The sequence below is a fragment of the Phocoena sinus genome, chromosome 15 (genome assembly GCF_008692025.1).
Source record: "Phocoena sinus isolate mPhoSin1 chromosome 15, mPhoSin1.pri, whole genome shotgun sequence".
NCBI classification, from domain to species: Eukaryota; Metazoa; Chordata; class Mammalia; order Artiodactyla; family Phocoenidae; genus Phocoena; species Phocoena sinus.
The window spans coordinates 21,826,603-21,845,845 of NC_045777.1; the positions used below are offsets into that span (position 1 = coordinate 21,826,603).

Consider the following 19,243-nt stretch of genomic DNA (forward strand, 5'->3'; position numbering starts at 1 on the left):
ACCACACTGCCTCCGATTCACTTCCTTCTGCCTTAATTCCAAGTAGTTCTTGTTAGTTCCTTGTTTTTTTCCCCTAAGAAAGCAATTTCCTTCCACTACATGCAGCTTGGAACTAGATTTTTTTATTTGTTTGGTGTTTTTCTGTTTTGTTTTGTTTTTTTTTTTTTAAAGTTTTATCTAGTTTATTATTAAGTTTCTGAAGAACCATCATTAGGATTTATTTATGTCCATTATTTCTCTAGTTTTTATAATTTGTTTTCCTTTAACATGTATTGGGTTTATTTATTTATTTTTTATTTATTTATCTTTGCCGTATGCGGGCCTCTCACTGTTGTGGCCTCTCCTGTTGCAAAGCACAGGCACCGGACGCGCAGGCTCAGCGGCCGTGGCTCACGGGCCCAGTCGCTCCGCAGCATGTGGGATCCTCCCAGACCGGGACACGAACCCGTGTCCCCTGCATTGGCAGGCGGACGCTCAACCACTGCGCCACCAGGGAAGCCCTCTGTTTTGTTTTTAAATTTCCAACACCTAGTGCTCCTTGTTTGTTATGTGTTTTTAAAATTCTGGAACTAGAGGGTTAGAGGCAGAGAGTAACTAGGTTAGTCTTCGGTATTCTGACAAGATGACCTGGACACACACTGAACTGGACAACACACTTAAGCCTTCAGTGCAGAGAATGTCATGCACCAAATTCCAGGGATATTGACAGAGACAGAAAGCATCGTCTAATTTCCCTGGAGCCCCAGACACAAGCCGTGCAACTCACCCTTGATGATGTGCCTGACAATTTTGATGGAGCTTCCACGCATGTTTAGGATTTGGTGAACCCTCTGGCGAATCTAATAAGGAAGGGGAAGAGTGGAAAGAGAAAGAAAAAGCATCATTTGCCCTGGTAGACATCAGAATACGTCATTTTGAAAGTATTCACCTCACCCCCATCCGTAAAAGAGAGGGCCCACACAGAGTGAAGGAATTCAAGGAGAGTGTGATTCACTCCATTCTACCTAAGCAGGTGGCAAGCAAGGAGTCAGGGAAGGAAGGGCCCATCCAGGGGCAGCCCCCTCCTACCTGGGGCACGTTGGCATTGCAGATCTCTGCCATGATGTAGCAGATGTGCTGGAGAACAAAAAGCCCTGCATCCAAGCGCCGGAGGTAGAACTCATCCTCAATGTCATTGTCTATGATTTCTCCACGCCGGACCATGTCCTAGAAATGAATGAACGTTTGGGAATACAAGCCACACAGTGAGTGAAGGAGGAAAGAATAGGTTTCTAGTCCACCCATAATACACAGAAGAGTAGTAATTACAACTACAACAACAAAAGAAAACCACTCTGCCTCGATTTGCCTCCTGCTTCTCCCATTACTCTAAAGTATCTTATGTTCTCTTGTTGGTCCAGGGAGTCAAGATTAAAGTCCATTTTTCCTATACAGTTACTCAGGGCCAAAATGATCTCATCAACATATTCAACCTGAAAAAATAAGCTGATGGGGACACAAATCTATTCATCTGCTTCTACTCATTCTTTACTCTTTCGTTCCAGCCTCCATAAATAACCTCTCTACAGGTATACTTAACTCTCCTTCCCTTCCAAATCAAGTTAACCTAGGGAAGAGAGCTGCTTTCTCTACAATTCTGTCTTGGTATCCTGGTGATGGCACAGGTACCCAATCTGTGTGTCCCTTTTGGCTTACATTTTGTTAGATGCAATATGCTGCCCATCTTTCCATTTCATTCCACAAGTTCAATACTCCCTCAAGGCCAAAGTCCTAATGAGTGATGGGAGTCTCTTTCCTAAACTTTTGTAACCCCAGACCTATCAGACTTGCTGTCCCCATATCTATTCCTCTCTAGTAGATTCTTTAAAGAAAACAAAAGCAGCTTTATTGAGATACAATTGACATACCATACAATTAGTATAGTCAGAGTTGTGTAACCACCATCACAATCATTGTAGAGTATTTTCATTCCCCTCCACCTCCAAAGTCCCTCATCCGGTGGATTATCACCACCTTTGCCAAGAGGGCTCTTCTTCCCAACTCAGGGACTTTAGGGCCTTCCTTCCTAGGGATTCTGGGGTATCTCTCAAGCCAATGCTATTTTTAAGCTACCTCTCCTACAGAGCCTTCCCTGATTACTTAAAGCTAAAAACTCCTCCTTTCCAAAATTCCTGACAGCACCCTTGCAGGTCACTCCATGACACGACCTCTTCTGGCACGTCATATTCACACTGATTTCAGTTATCATCAGCTCCCTGTTTCTATAACTCCCTTTATTTCATGAGGGTGATCTGTGAGCTCTGTGAAAGTGGGGACTGAATTTTGTCTTTACATCCCCAGCTCAGTAAACATCCATGCAGTGAATGAAAGGAAAAAGACATCTCCGTTTTAGGCTGTCAGCTCTCAGGGGTCAGAACTGGATGAGGGACTCATTCTACACGACTAGCGACTGGTCTAAGAAGACAGGTGCTTGAATACATGCTTTTGATGACAACAATGCATTTCTTAATTCCGTCAGTGGTTTTATGGCCATGGTTCCCTCTGACAACTCAGGCTCCTGTCACTGACAGAAGCCCTTGGGACCCTGCTTTCCACTCTCCCAAACTCGAAGGACTTACCACTGTGGTCATCAATCTCCAACCAGCATCCTTCAGAGACTATTTAGATGCAGATAACATGCTTCTTTATTTGCCCAGGGGGCCAGCCTGCAGCTACACAAGGCTACTTTTCATCTCACTCCCAAAGGCCTCTGTCTGAGAGGCAAAAGAGGGTTCTAGATTTGCCAGGCCTTGTACTGCCCAGTAAATCACCACCACTAATTCATAGCTTTGTTTAGTAGCAAATTCCTTGCTGGTAATAGTGCTAACGTTCATGAGGTAGTCATGGAGCACTGGACTGACGTCCAAGGAGTTCACAAGTAGATGGGCCTCTTTAGTTTCTCATTTGCTCATAATCATAACTTCCTCCTCCAGAACTCTTAAGTGTTCAGAAGCTGGGGGCCCAGGAAGGAAAATTACTCTTGACCGTCACTCATGCAAAAAGCATTTGCTGTTAATACTTCACATTTCTATAATGCTGCAGAGTTTAAAGTGTTATTATGTATATGGTCCTTATTACCAAATTTAAAGAGAGCAGGGAAGGGATTATTAATCCCACTGTACAAATTAGAACCCAAGGCACACAGAGGTTAAGTAAGTTGCTCATAATTACCAGTTACTAGAATATGGACTCCCCGGGGGCAGGAATCCTGTCTAATTCACCTCTGAGGTGGAAATGAATAACACGAAGCACAGTGTTCAGATCCGGACCCTGCTAAGTGCCTAGTGGCAAGAACACCTTTCTAAGCATTGAGTTAAGGCAGAAAAGGAATGAAAATGGAGGTAAGGGGATGCCCTGGTCTTAGTCACCAAGAAGCTGACTGTCTATCCGGGAAGGTCACAGTAACACAGAAAATGACCAAAAAGTAAAGGGATACAGTGCGCCCACAAATTTAAAGTAATTACAAGTGGTGGGTGCTAATCAGGGCTGGTTAAGATGTTAGGGCATTGGGAAGAAGTGACTTTTAGATAAGGTTTCAAGGATCCTGACTGTCAGACATAGCAGGACGAACGCCCTAAGAATGAAGGCTTTCCTGTGGTCCGAAGCCTTATGCAAACTGCCTTATGCAGTTCATACTTTCTGCTCACTAGCCCCCGACCCATACACACAGCACAAACAGGCCTGCCCTCCCTTTTCTGGCCCCTTCACTTTTGCTTGTAATGTTGGTACTCTTCCCAATCCCCAATCTCTATCATAATGTATTTAAAGTCTAAAACGTGATACTCCTTACAAAACTTCTCCTGAGATCTTTAAAAAGTCTCAGTGTTTTCTAACTTGCTATGATTTTTCAATCCTCAAACCCCCCAAGTTTTGGATTTGTACCTCTTTTATGGCACCTCCCATGCCTTGTCCTGCAATAGTTATTCAGATGTGTGCCTCTTTCCTGCGTAGGTTCCTTGAAAGCAAGGGTTGTAAAGTTTTAAATCATCTTTGTACCCTAGAAAGCACCTTGCATGGTACTTTTTTGCATAGCAGACTCTTGAAAAGCATTTGTGAAACAGGATTGGAAAAATGCAGGTAGAAGTTCAGCTGGATTAATGAGCTGTGTGTGCTAAGACTTCTGCGGATGGGGTAGGAGGGGAAACATTAGGAAATGGGGAGGGACAGTGCCTTGGAGGGCTAGCTGGTGGGAGGCTTGAATGCTGGCCAGAGAAGTGAGATATGATGAGCTGCAGACTACACTGTGCAGGAAAGTGAATGAGAATGTGCCAACACCTCTGTGATGGACACACCGGCTTCAAGTGTTGAGAGGCAGGCAGAGTGCACAGCTCGGAGGCCACAGTATCAGCCTGTGTGAGAAGTATATCAGATGGGGAAGAGAAGAGGGGAGGGGAGGGGAGCAGGAGAGGACAGAGACCAAACCCTGAGAGGTTTCCAAACATGGGAAGTTGGAGAGAGACATATGCATTCATCTACCTGGTAAAGATTGCCTGAACACCTAACTATGGGCCAGGTATTACATGATGTACCAGGGGCGGCAAAGATAAATAAGACAGTCTACATAATCAAGGAATAAGACAGTCTACATAATCAAGGAGATTAAAGTCTAATGAGGTTAACAAATATGAACAAACTTCTTTTTAAAATGTAGTAATGGCTATTATGAAGGACCTCTCAAACTGTACTGAGTGCCACGGGACTCCAGAGGAAGGACAGACTAAGTTTGTTTTGAGGAATCAGGAGAGTTCAAGGGAAATGTAACATTTGAGCTGGATTCTGAAGGAATTTGACAAGCTGGAAAGAACATTCTAAACAGAGGGAATAATAGCATGGGTCAACTCAGCTAGGGTGGAAGAGAACAAGAGCGGAATATCACTGTCATTAAGAGACAGAAAGAAGAGAAAGAAGGGAGTGCTTCTTTGCTTATTAGATCCTAGCTACCGGCAGATCATAGTTTTTGATTGATTACTACATACCAGGCGTTGTGTGACGCAGTCTGAATAATAGCCATTGCTACCACCATCTGCCCACCTTGGAGGAGCAGCTAATGTTTACTGGGGGCTTATTATAGTGCCAAGTGCTTTACCTATACTGATTCCTTTACTTCTCACAAATATTACGCGGTGGGGATTGTTACCCCCATTTCAGATGAGGAAACTGACTCAGGCAGAGCAACCTGCCTAAGGCTAGTGGGTAGGAGAACTGGGATTCAAATCCAAGAATGTGCTCTTTTCCTACTACCATGGTTGTGTAGGTATACGTTTTAGAGCTGTTTGGAGAACAAAGGAAGATACTAAATAACAGAAAGGCTTAAGAAATAGAGTTTAGCAAAATTAAATTTCTCCAATTACATCAGAAGTGCCCCCGGTGATTTTTTCTTTTTCATACTCTTCCCCACAATCTGATCTTCTTTTAACCAGACATAATGTACCTTCCAATTTCTCTAAATACTGTCACGTGGAAAGGATTGGACCCAAGAGAACACTGACAAATCCTATTTTTTCCTCTTTCCTCAGAACTTCAAGACTAACAACGTGCAATTCGACATTCTACTTTTAGACACAAGGCCACACGATTTGAAAGTGAAATTTTCCAGTGTAGATCTGAGATATGACTACAGTTCATCTCCAAGAGAGGCGTCACCATCACCGCACTGAACAGGCACAAAGATGAAACACAGACTGGCTTCTAAGACAAAGTTTGTGCCCTGACAGATTTAGAAGCATCACAGAAACCAGCACACAGAGAAGGTGACTGCTGTCAGGATAGCCCCTAATCTAGCCTGTTACAACTCTGAGGCATGGAATATTTACTGCTGAGTGGATTCACGGAAGCTGAGCACAAATGTTTACTCCATGTTGAAAGGGAAATTTAAGAAAGCAGGGTGATTATGTATTATTCTGATGGAAAATAAGGAAGTTTGCGTACAGTTCTTTTAGGCTTCTCAAGTTCTGGTCTGTTTCAGAAAGAAGCAGGATGGTACGTCACCTTTATTATCCACCCGTCTCACAATGTGTGAACAGAGTCAACTTCTTATAAATGGATTAATGCATTTTTGGCTCTTTTTCTCCGTTTCTAAGACACTAGATAAAAATTTGATCTTGAGATAAGGACTTGATATGGTTCTTTGGATTTCTGTGCGTGAGGAAGACCTAGACATCTTAAAGAACTAAGCAAATGGGAACAGATCCCGACTCTAATACTAACTTACTAGTGTCTGTAGGCAAGTCATTTAACTTTTCTTGGCCTTGGCTTCTTTGCTTGGAAATTAGAAGCCTAAGCTGGGTCAGGGAAGGGAAATAGGGTTCCTGAGTGCCATGAGTGCCTGTCATGGCTGTAGATTACCATATCGGAAAAGCGTTGTGCAGCCAAGTTGGAGCTTAGTAGAGGAAGAACACTGCAATCAGTCAGCACTATTTACACCAATCACAGGTTGGAGAGTGTAGGGGGGCTGACCTCTGTCTTCCCTGATCAGGTCTTCTTGAAGGTTCCTTTTAGCTTTGATAACCTGTGGCAAATCTAGGACTGAAGCACCTTCATAACCAGATGCAGTGAGTTTCTGCCTGCATATGGGTAAATGGACAGACGGGAGCTGTTGACTGACAGTGCTCCTAGACAGTCAGAAGAGCCACTGGGAGACATGCCTCAAGTAGAAGACACAAACTGTCACCTCAACGGGACATGTTTAGTACTGACAATTAGCTCGTCCTCTCATCAATAAATTAAACTTCCCTATAAGAAAGAGACAACCCCTGGATCTGCTATTATATTAGACAGGCTATTTTAAAACAATTTGGGCAGGCAAATCAAGTGCTCTTAAAATGGGAATATGGGAGAGGATTGGGAAGATGGCAGAAGAGTAAGACGTGGAGATCACCTTCCACCCCACAGATACATCAGAAATACATCTACACGTGGAACAACTCCTACAGAACACCTACTGAACGCGGGCAGAGGACCTCAGACCTCCCAAAAGGCAAGAACCCCCCCCACGTACCTGGGTAGGGCAAAAGAAAATAGAATAAACAGAGACAAAAGGATAGGGACGGGTCCTGCACCAGTGGGAGGGAGCTGTGAAGGAGGAAAGGTTTCCACACACTAGACAGCCCCTTCGCGGGCGGAGACTGCGGGTGGCAGAGGGGAGAAACTTCGGCGCTGCGGAGGAGAGTGCAGCCACAGGGGTGCAGAGGGCAAAGTGGAGAGATTCCCGCACAGAGGATCGGTGCCGACCGGCACTCACCAGCCCGGGCAGGCGGGGCTGGGAGCTGAGGCTCGGGCTTCGGTAGGTCGGGGTCAGAGCGCAGGGAGAGGACTTGCGGCGTGAACACAGCCTGAAGGGGTTAGTGCACCACGGCTAGCGGGGAGGGAGTCCGGGAAAAAGTCTGGACCTGCCGAAGAGGCAGGAGACTTTTTCTTCCCTCTCTGTTTCCTGGTGCGCGAGGAGAGGGGATTATGAGCGCCGCTTAAAGGAGCTCCAGAGACGGGCTCGAGCCGCGGTTATCAGCACGGACCCCGGAGACGGGCAGGAGATGCTAAGGCTGCTGTTGCCGCCACCAAGATGCCTGTGTGCGAGCACAGGTCACTATCCACACCCCGCTTCCGGGGAGCCTGTGCCACCCGCCACTGCCAAGGTCCCGGGATCCAGGGACAACTCCCCCGAGAGAATGCACGGCGCGCCTCAGGCTGCTGCAACGTCACGCCGGCCTCTGCCGCCACAGGCTCGCCCCGCACTCCATACCCCTCCCTCTCCTGCGCCTGAGTGAGCCAGAGCCCCGGAATCAGCTGCTCCTTTAACCCCGTCCTGTCTGAGCGAAGAACAGATGCCCTCCAGCGACCTACACGCAGAGGTGGGGCCAAATCCAAAGCTGAACCCCGGGAGCTGTGCGAACCAAGAAGAGAAAGGGAAATTTCTCCCAGCAGCCTCAGAAGCAGCGGATTAAAGCTCCACAATCAACTTGATGTACCCTGCATCTGTGGAATACCTGAATAGACAAGGAATCATCCCAAATGGAGGAGGTGGATTTTGGGAGCAAGATATATTATTTTTTCCCCTTTTCCTCTTTTTGTGAGTGTGTATTGTGTATGCTTCTGTGTGAGATTTTGTCTGTATAGCTTTGCTTTCACCATTTGTCCTAGGGTTCTGTCTTTTTTTTTTTACTTTAAACAAAAATTTTTTTCTTAATAATTATTTTTTATTTTAATAACTTTATTTTATTTTACCTTACTTTATTTTATCCTCTTTCTTTCTTTCTTTCTATTTTTTCTCCCTTTTATTCTGAGCCGTGTGGATGAAAGGCTCTTGGTGCTGCAGCCAGGAGTCAGTGCTGTGCCTCTGAGGTGGGAGGGCCAACTTCAGGACACTGGTCCACAAGAGACCTGCCAGCTCCACGTAATATCAAACGGCGAATATCTCCCAGAGCTCTCCATCTCAACACCAACACCCAGCTTCACTCAACGACAAGCAAGCTACAGCGCTGGACACCCTACGCCAAACAACTAGCAAGACAGGAACACAAACCCACCCATTATCAGAGAGGCTGCCTGAAATCATAAGTCCACAGACACCCCAAAACACACCACCAGACGTGGACCTGCCCACCAGAAAGACAAGATCCAGCCTCATCCACCAGAACACAGGCACTAGTCCCCTCCACCAGGAAGCCTACACACCCCACTGAACCAACCTTAGCCACTGAGGACAGACACCAAAAACAATGGGAACTACCAACCTGCAGCCTGCAAAAAGGAGACCCCAGACACAGTAAGATAAGCAAAATGAGAAGACAGAAAAACACACAGCAGATGAAGGAGCAAGATAAAAACCCACCAGACCTAACAAATGAAGAGGAAATAGGCAGTGTACCTGAAAAAGAATTCAGAATAATGATAGTAAAGATGATCCAAAATCTTTGAAATAGAATGGAGAAAATACAAGAAACATTTAACAAGGACCTAGAAGAACTAAAGATGAAACAAGCAACGATGAACAACACAATAAGTGAAATTAAAAATACTCTAGATGGGATCAATAGCAGAATAACTGAGGCAGAAGAACGGAGAAGTGACCTGGAAGATAAAATAGTGGAAATAACTACTGCAGAGCAGAATAAAGAAAAAAGAATGAAAAGAACTGAGGACAGTCTCAGAGATCTCTGGGACAACATTAAACACACCAACATTCAAATTATAGGGGTTCCAGAAGAAGAAGAGAAAAAGAAAGGGACTGAGAAAATATTTGAAGAGATTATAGTTGAAAACTTCCCTAATATGGGAAAGGAAATAGTTAATCAAGTCCAGGAAGCACAGAGAGTCCCATACAGGATAAATCCAAGGAGAAACACGCCAAGACACATATTAATCAAACTGTCAAAAATTAAATACAAAGAAAACATATTAAAAGCAGCAAGGGAAAAACAACAAATAACACACAAGGGAATCCCCATAAGGTTAACACCTGATCTTTCAGCAGAAACTCTGCAAGCCAGAAGAGACTGGCAGGACATATTTAAAGTGATGAAGGAGAAAAACCTACAACCAAGATTACTCTACCCAGCAAGGATCTCATTCAGATTTGATGGAGAAATTAAAACCTTTACAGACAAGCAAAAGCTGAGAGAGTTCAGCACCATCAAACCAGCTTTACAACAAATGCTAAAGGATCTTCTCTAGGCAAGAAACACAAGAGAAGCAAAAGACCTACAATAACAAACCCAAAACAATTAAGAAAATGGGAATAGGAACATCCATATCGATAATTACCTTAAATGTAAATGGATTAAATGCTCCCACCAAAAGACACAGACTGGCTGAATGGATACAAAAACAAGACCCATATATATGCTGTCTACAAGAGATCCACTTCAGACCTAGAGACACATACAGACTGAAAGTGAGGGGATGGAAAAAGATATTCCATGCAAATGGAAACCAAAAGAAAGCTGGAGTAGCAATTCTCATATCAGACAAAATAGACTTTAAAATAAAGACTATTAGAAGAGACAAAGAAGGACACTACATAATGATCAAGGGATCGATCCAAGAAGAAGATATAACAATTGTAAATATTTATGCACCCAACATAGGAGCACCTCAATACATAAGGCAAATACTGACAGTCATAAAAGGGGAAATCGACAGTAACACATTCATAGTAGGGGACTTTAACACCCCACTTTCACCAATGGACAGATCATCCAAAATGAAAATAAATAAGGAAACACAAGCTTTAAATGATACATTAAACAAGATGGACTTAATTGATATTTATAGGACATTCCATCCCAAAACAACAGAATACACATTTTTCTCAAGTGCTCATGGAACATTCTCCAGGATAGATCATATCTTAGGTGACAAATCAAGCCTTGGTAAATTTAAGAAAACTGAAATTGTATCAAGTATCTTTTCCGACCACAACGCTATGAGACTAGATATCAATTACGGGAAAAGATCTGTAAAAAATACAAACACGTGGAAGCTAAACAATACACTACTTAATAACAAAGTGATCCCTAAAGAAATCAAAGAGGAAATCAAAAAATACCTAGAAACAAATGACAATGGAGACACAACGACCCAAAACCTATGGGATGCAGCAAAAGCAGTTCTAAGAGGGAAGTTGATAGCAATACAAGCCTACCTTAAGAAACAGGAAACATCTCGAATAAACAACCTAACCTTGCACCTAAAGCAATTAGAGAAAGAAGAACAAAAAAACCCCGAAGTTAGGAGAAGGAAAGAAATCATAAAAATCAGATCAGAAATAAATGAAAAAGAAATGAAGGAAACGATAGCAAAGATCAATAAAACTAAAAGCTGGTTCTTTGAGAAGATAAACAAAATTGATAAACCATTAGCCAGACTCATCAAGAAAAAAAGGGAGTAGACTCAAACCAATAGAATTAGAAATGAAAAAGGAGAAGTAACAACTGACACTGCAGAAATACACAAGATCATGAGAGATTACTACAAGCAACTCTATGCCAATAAAATGGAAAACCTGGAAGAAATGGACAAATTCTTAGAAATGCACAACCTGCCAAGACTGAATCAGGAAGAAATAGAAAATATGAACAGATGAATCACAACCACTGAAATTGAAACTGTGATTAAAAATCTTCCAACAAACAAAAGGCCAGGACCAAATGGCTTCACAGGCGAATTCTATCAAACATTTAGAGAAGAGCTAATACCTGTCCTTCTCAAACTCTTCCAAAACACAGCAGAGGGAGGAACACTCCCAAACTCATTCTAGGAGGCCACCATCACCCTGATACCAAAACCAGACAAGGAAACAAACAAACAAAAGGCCAGGACCAAATGGCTTCACAGGCGAATTCTATCAAACATTTAGCGAAGAGCTAACACCTGTCCTTCTCAAACTCTTCCGAATACAGCAGAGGGAGGAACACTCCCAAACTCATTCTACGAGGCCACCATCACTCTGATACCAAAACCAGACAAGGAAAACTACAGGCCAATATCACTGATGAACATAGATGCAAAAATAGATCACTGATGAACATAGATGCAAAAATCCTCAACAAAATACTAGCAAACAGAATCCAACAGCACATTAAAAGGATCCTACACCATGATCAAGTGGGGTTTATTCCAGGAATGCAAGGATTCTTCAATATACGCAAATCAATCAACATGATACACCATATTAACAAATTGAAGGAGAAAAACCATATGATCATCTCAATAGATGCAGAGAAAGCTTTCGAGAAAATTCAACACCCATTTATGATAAAAACCCTCCAGAAAGTAGGCATAGAGGGCACTTTCCTCAACATAATAAAGGCCACATATGACAAACCCACAGCCAACATCATCCTCAATGGTGAAAAACTGAAAGCATTTCCACTAAGATCAGGAACAAGACAAGGTTGCCCACTCTCACCACTCTTATTCAACACAGTTTTGGAAGTTTTAGCCACAGCGATCAGAGAAGAAAAGGAAATAAAAGGAATCCAAATCGGAAAAGAAGTAAAGCTGTCACTGTTTGCAGATGACATGATACTATACATAGAGAATCCTAAAGATGCTACCAGAAAACTATTAGAGCTAATCAATGAATTTGGTAAAGTAGCAGGATACAAAATTAATGCACAGAAATCTCTGGCATTCCTATACACTAATGATGAAAAATCTGAAAGTGAAATCAAGAAAACACTCCCATTTACCATTGCAACAAAAAGAATAAAATATCTAGGAATAAACCTACCTAAGGAGACAAAGGACCTCTATGCAGAAAATTATAAGACACTGATGAAAGAAATTAAAGATGATACAAATAGATGGAGAGATATACCATGTTCTTGGATTGGAAGAATCAACATTGTGAAAATGACTCTACTACCAAAAGCAATCTACAGATTCAATGCAATCCCTATCAAACTACCACTGGCATTTTTCACAGAACTAGAACAAAAAATTTCACAATTTGTATGGAAACACAAAAGACCCCGAGTAGCCAAAGCAATCTTGAGAACGAAAAATGGAGCTGGAGGAATCAGGCTCCCTGACTTCAGACTATACTACAAAGCTACAGTAATCAAGACAGTATGGTACTGGCACAAAAACAGAAATATAGATCAATGGAACAGGATAGAAAGGCCAGAGATAAACCCACGCACATATTGGTCACCTTATCTTTGATGAAGGAGGCAGGAATGTACAGTGGAGAAAGGACAGCCTCTTCAATAGGTGATGCTGGGAAAACTGGACAGGTACATATAAAAGTATGAGATTAGATCACTCCTTAACACCATACATAAAAATAAGCTCAAAATGGATTAGAGACCTAAATGTAAGGCCAGAAACTATCAAACTCTTAGAGGAAAACATAGGCAAAACACTCTATGACATAAATCACAGCAAGATCCTTTTTGACCCACCTCCTAGAGAAATGGAAATAAAACCAAAAATAAACAAATGGGACCTAATGAAACTTAAAAGCTTTTGTACAGCAAAGGAAACCATAAACAAGACCAAAAGACAACCCTCAGAATGGGAGAAAATATTTGCAAATGAAGCAACTGACAAAGGATTAATCTCCAAAATTTACAAGCAGCTCATGCAGCTCAATAACAAAGAAACAAACAACCCAATCCAAAAATGGGCAGAAGAGCTAAACAGACATTTCTCCAAAGAAGATATACAGGTTGCCAACAAACACACGGAAGAATGCTCAACATCATTAATCATTAGAGAAATGCAAATCAAAACTACAATGAGATATCATCTCACACCAGTCAGAGTGGCCATCAGCAAAAAATCTAGCAACAATAAATGCTGGAGAGGGTGTGCAGAAAAGGGAACACTCTTGCACTGCTGGTGGGAATGTGAATTGGTACAGCCACTATGGAGAACAGTATGGAGGTTCCTTAAAAAACGACAAATAGAACTACCATATGACCCAGCAATCCCACTACTGGGCATATACCCTGAGAAAACCATAATTCAAAAAGAGTCATGTACCAAAATGTTCATTGCAGCTCTATTTACAATAGCCTGGAGATGGAAACAACCTAAGTGTCCATCATCGGATGAATGGATAAAGAAGATGTGGCACATACATACAATGGAATATTACTCAGCCATAAAAATAAATGAAATTGAGCTATTTGTAATGAGGTGGATGGACCTAGACTCTGTCATACAGAGTGAAGTGAGTCAGAAAGAGAAAGACAAATACCGTATGCTAACACATATATACAGAATTTAAGAAAAAAAATGTCATGAAGAACCTAGGAGTAAGACAGGAATAAAGACACAAAGCTACTAGAGAATGGACTTGAGGATATGGGGAGGGGGAAGGGTAAGCTGTGACAAAGTGAGAGAGTGGCATGGACATATATACACTACCAAACGTAAAATAGATAGCTAGCGGGAAGAAGCCGCATAGCACAGGGAGATCAGCTCGGTGCTTTGTGACCACCTAGAGGGGTGGATAGGGAGGGTGGGAGGAAGGGAGATGCAAGAGGGAAGAGATATGGGAACATATGTATATGTATAACTGATTCACTTTGTTATAAAGCAGAAACTAACACACCATTGTAAAGCAATTATACTCCAATAAAGATGTAAAAAAAAATGGGAATATGATTAATAGAGATTAAAGAGAAATTCCAAAAAATCAGTAACCTCCTTAAGTATTGTAAAGATGCCGTACTTTACAAAATTTCAAAGTGAAAATCTATATATACATTGAATTGTATTTGAAATATGACAGGAGAGTTAAGATTTAAAGGATGTCTTCCACAAATTAATTCATTCAACTCTCACATTTGAGAAGAGTGAAGGTGACCGTTTTCTCTGTGAAGCAATGACAACTCCACATACAGGATTTTTTACTTTTCAAAGCTGCGGATCTGCATTAACCTCACTTGTTGTATATGCCTGGTGTTGGGTATGTACAGCAAACACCATTTTCAGATCTTACAGATGGAAAAATTGAGATAGATGTCAAATGACTGTCACTGAGTTTCAGTTAGAGACTTGACTGGAACATGATTTCCTACTCCAAAACCTTTTTCTGTTAGTCCCTTCAGTCTGACAAGGGATGGGCAGCAAAAATTGAATAATAACAGCACAATTTCCTGAGTCCTTACTGTCTGCCAGGCACTGTGCTAATAAGCACTTTCACGGATTTCTCATTTTTCCTTAAACCCCAAGAGGTAAGAATCGTTACGATTTTCACTTTCAAATGAGAAACTGAGGCTTAGAAGAGTTGGAGAACTCTCCAAAGGTCACAAAGCTCAGAGCTAAGTGCTGGAGACAGGATAAAAACCCACACAAGTCTGGCTCCAAGCCTATGAGCACTTCCATAGTTCAAAGAAGGAAAAAGTCTTTGTTTTATAGACCTTTTCTGGTATTAGCATATGAGCATATGAGTTCTTTATGCCATATCTGTGAACTACTGCAAACCAGCAGCATTAAATGTAAGGTCGTCTGGCTCCTTTGCCTGTCTTTTCCTTATAAATTGAAGAAACTTTAAAAAAAAAAAAGAGGGGGGTGGGAATCTATAGCTAGACCAGCAAATTCCACATGCAACTTGGGAGAGTTAAATCAAAAAAAAAAAAAAAGCCACTCTGAAAGGTTTTATTTTGTTCATTCCATAAGAGAGGGCTAGAATAAAAAACTTAGATGGTAATTCAGTGAATAGCTCATTAAATAGAACAGATTGCAATTCACAGCAGCATAAGCCTGTTTGGGGGCTGCTAAAATAAACAGCTTCGTCTCCAAAGACATACAAGGAGGTGGTACGTGTGGCATCAAGGTGCCATTTCTGCAGGGCTGTGTGTGTGTGTGTTCTAACCCTCCTCCAGCCACATCCTCACTTTAAATGTTCATCTGTCTTCCGGAGCACTACCAAATCACTACCTTTCCAGGTGCCTCTATCTCTCTCTGCAGGCAAGTCGCAAGCCTCCAAATGAGCGTGTGGATGCTACTCCTAATCTGCCCCTGACAGGCAGCGAGCTGCCCCTCGCTGATGGAAGGAGACAGCCATAAAAGAATCTGCTATGAAGCCAATAGGAATCCCTCTTTTCTTAATGAGAGAGGACATGACTCAGAAACCCAGCAGGGGTCACAGTTACTGTCTGTAGTCATGGGCAGGAATTGCCCCACCATTGAGAAAAGGCCAATTTCCTTTTTTCTTCCAAAGCAAAGGGAGAGATAGGTATGTGGAGTTGGGGGAGGCACAAGCAACAGCAAAACAGAATCTTCCTCCAAGAGCTTCTGAAATAGGGCAGACTGTTAGAGAAGATCCTAGGACTGCACGTCACTTTCAGCAGGGGAAACAGAGGCTGGAGGATTAGTAAAAGGGATTTTTTTTTTTTTGAGAATATACAGCTAACTGATAGCAGTTCTAATAAGAATCCAAGGATATCAGGCCAGAGTTTGCCCACAAAGGGAAAACTAGGTGTTAGGCCAGCCTTAACACATGAGCATGTGCCAGGTTTTTACAAACAATCTCATTAATCTTCAAAATGACCCTCTAATAAAACTATCATGAAAACTAATACACATACACACACAGGGCAAGGCATTTCCCCAAAGGACAGAATTTGTGTGTGGCAGAGCTGGGATTTAACCTTTGGCTGTATGACCCCTGGGTTCATGTTCCTTCTATGGTACCATGATGCCTCCGTCACAGGTAGGCCATCCATTTCCAAATTCACTAAAAATAAACAAACTAGACTACTAGACTATTCATCTGAATTTTCACAACATATAAGCCAGCCTTGAGAGAACCAGGGCTTCTGTGAAGTTGGGAGACTGTGGACCCCACTGAGAGAGGACAGAGAGGATGAGAAAAGCAAAACAGAGTGCTCAAGGCTACACTGCAAGGTAAGAGTCAGAGGTGGGGGGCCAGAGCTTCTCCTCCAATGGTAGGAAGGATGACTGTGATCGGGAAGGGCGCGGGCAGGGAGGCAGGAGAGAGCGGGTGAAGGGGCATATGGCTAAATCTGCATCTAGGAAAGAGGCAAGCAGGACAGGGAAAAACACCATAGCATCCCCTGCCCCACCACCTCTGGCTTCTACTGACTGTCAGCTGTGTTCTGCCAAGTTTATAGACTGAGAAGTTTGGGAACCACTGTTTCAAGAACAGCTGAGAGGGACTCTCAGCAGGACTCCCTTTTCTTAGGCTTGCCCAGGAGTTTCCAGCAGTCAGCAGAAGACTTGACAGCAGTCTCACACTTCCACTGTCTACACACCTACCAGTGCTTTACGATCATCAATCCCACTCATTCATTCCTGCGCTTTACCCCCTTTGTACAAATCCTTAAATGAGTTTCAAATGCTAAGGAAATAGTCAAAGTCTGTTTCAGACATCACAGGCCTGTGGATACTGTTTCATTACAAGGAGTCCCTCTTTCTCTTTCCAGGATAAAGCCTGGGATGATTTAACTGTGGCAAAATTAGCATACAATTTGTAAGTCATTATGGTGCAAAGTATGTGGCGAGAACACTTTATTGAATAAACGTGCTGAGAATAATTTTCCTAGGAACTAAAAAAAGGAAAACCTCTCTTCAAGGCTCTCCTCCTTCTTTTAAAATCCCTGCCAGTATCTATATAATTATGCCTTACTTCTGACACTCAGAAGCCTGGCATTTCTGTACATTTAACCAACAGAAGCCAGAAGGAACCCATGAGAAGTCAGGATATCTTCCCAACAACAGGGACCTTGGCATTTTCTGGGCTTTTTGTTGCTTGGGGAGTCAGGTGAAAGCTGCTGAGACAAGCACCCTGGGTATTTATAGATCACAGAGAACTGCTGCTCACTAGAAGAGTCTGAAGAATTACATGACCTTTAAAAGGTTAACCAGGAAGCCCAAGGGTATGTTCAGATACACTGTGGCCCTGAAGTCGCATGGACACTGAATATAACGTGAAAGCATTGGGCAACTGCCCAAGACGTGAAACTCTTTCCTAGTTACAGATTACCGGAGGTAATGCGACTTGAACTGAGTATGTATACAATTATCAGTTTGTCCTGTAGACTCTTCTAAATAGGAGTATCTTTCTGCGTTTAATATAGCTACAGGTATGCCACAGAATTTACACAGTTGTAAAAAATATTTTTTTGATGATGGGGCTATTCAGAGAAAACAAAAATTAGGGTTAAAATGAGAGTTTAGATGTAATGTAGAAAACTCAGGACCCTCTATCTTCCTTAATACCCATGGACAAATATTAATTTTATCTCTTGAGTAGTTGTCCTTCATTTACTGCATGTTAATCACTATGTAGGTCCTAAGAATATGATGAACAAGAGATTAGAGTCGTAGAGACAGAGAGTAAACGAACATATAAAATAATTACAGGTTACGAAGAAGCACTGGCATGGGGACACTACTTTACATCTGGGTGTCACTGAAAAGCTCTCTGCGGGGCGACATTTAGGCTGAGACCTGAAAGTAGAAGGAGGCACCAGTGTGAGAAGAGGCAGGACAGGGGGAGAAGCAAATGCAAAGGCTATACAGCTGGAACTTAATGCACAGCAGCAGGAGAGGAAGTGGGAGAAGTAGAGGGGACTCAGATCACACAAAATCTTGCAGTATTAGGGAAGGGAGAAAATCATGTGTGCAGAGAGGTGGTGGTAGCAACAGCGCTCACAGAGAAAAGAAAACTAAAGGTTCTCTGGCCACCTCTACAGGCCAGGACCTGTGGAAGCAGCTTTCACGTGTGTTATAGCTATGTCACCAAATTCCTAAATATGTAATTCCTCACAGACCCAGAGGTTGGGACGTATACCTTAAAAACAAAACACCAGAAAGGAAGAAAATAAAGCTGGGGAAGTTAGGCTATTTGTCCGCAGTTGGAGACCCAGAAGAAGCCTGGCTCTAAAGCCCATGCTCCCCCCTCACACCTTCTGCCCTGGAGTATAACTTACCACTCGCCCCAAAACTTAACTTGGCTTCCCACTGCCCCTCCTTTGCTCCTGTTCGTCTCTAGTCTGGAAATGGCTTATATGTCTCCTCCTTTTAAGGTTCAGCTTGAATTCTGCCTCATCCACAAAACTGTTAGGGGTGACTCGAGGTGCAGATGGCTTCCCCCCTGCTCCTTGGATTCTTCCAGCCCTCAGCAGCAGCAGCAGTACTCCTGGGGCCCATTCTTCTTTTGACACTTCCACCTGTGTTCACCCCCAGCCAGTGCCTAGCTTAGTGCCTTGCACAGATCAGGTGCCTGAGAAACATCTGCCAAATGACTGGATTCTTTTCAGTGAATTTTGGTCAACTGCAAACCATGGACACTTGCACCGTGCCCATGGGAATCTGAAGTTTGCAGGGAAGATAGTGGCTCCGAGACACTAAAAATGTCAATACATGATCCCCTTTCTCTTGGTCAATACCTGACCCTATTATTTAAGGTGTTTTTTGTTGCAGACTTGGCAGAGTATATGAGATATTTATTCATTATGGATATGACAGTCAACGTTATCAAATGCCTGAGAAAAAAGTATTCAATTCAGGTCAACAAATATTTGCCGAATTCCCAGTAGGTGTAGGACATCCAAGTTTAACGGGGGTGGGGTGGGGTGAGGCAACAAATCGTTTAAGAGAAACTTAAGAGAGTAGGCTGCATGACGGAGAGACGAAATGAGGTGGTTTGTTCCAGGTCACTTCATACCTGTGAGGCGGCTTCATCTGGCAGGATGAGCCTGAGTGCTGGCAGAGAGCGCTGCTCACA

The 19,243-nt window shown here is 42.7% G+C and overlaps 1 protein-coding gene across 1 annotated transcript in view; it reads right to left on the bottom strand.

The window, feature by feature from the left end:
* Window positions 1-19,243, bottom strand: part of CTNNBL1 (catenin beta like 1) — a 170,092-nt gene that overhangs the window by 10,790 nt on the left and 140,059 nt on the right. Inside the window, exons 14-15 of the mRNA XM_032605835.1 lie at window positions 1,069-1,206; window positions 767-839 (exon numbers count right to left, since the gene is read on the bottom strand). Of these exons, the coding sequence (XP_032461726.1) occupies window positions 767-839; window positions 1,069-1,206 (211 nt within the window). The remainder of the gene's footprint in view (window positions 1-766; window positions 840-1,068; window positions 1,207-19,243) is intronic.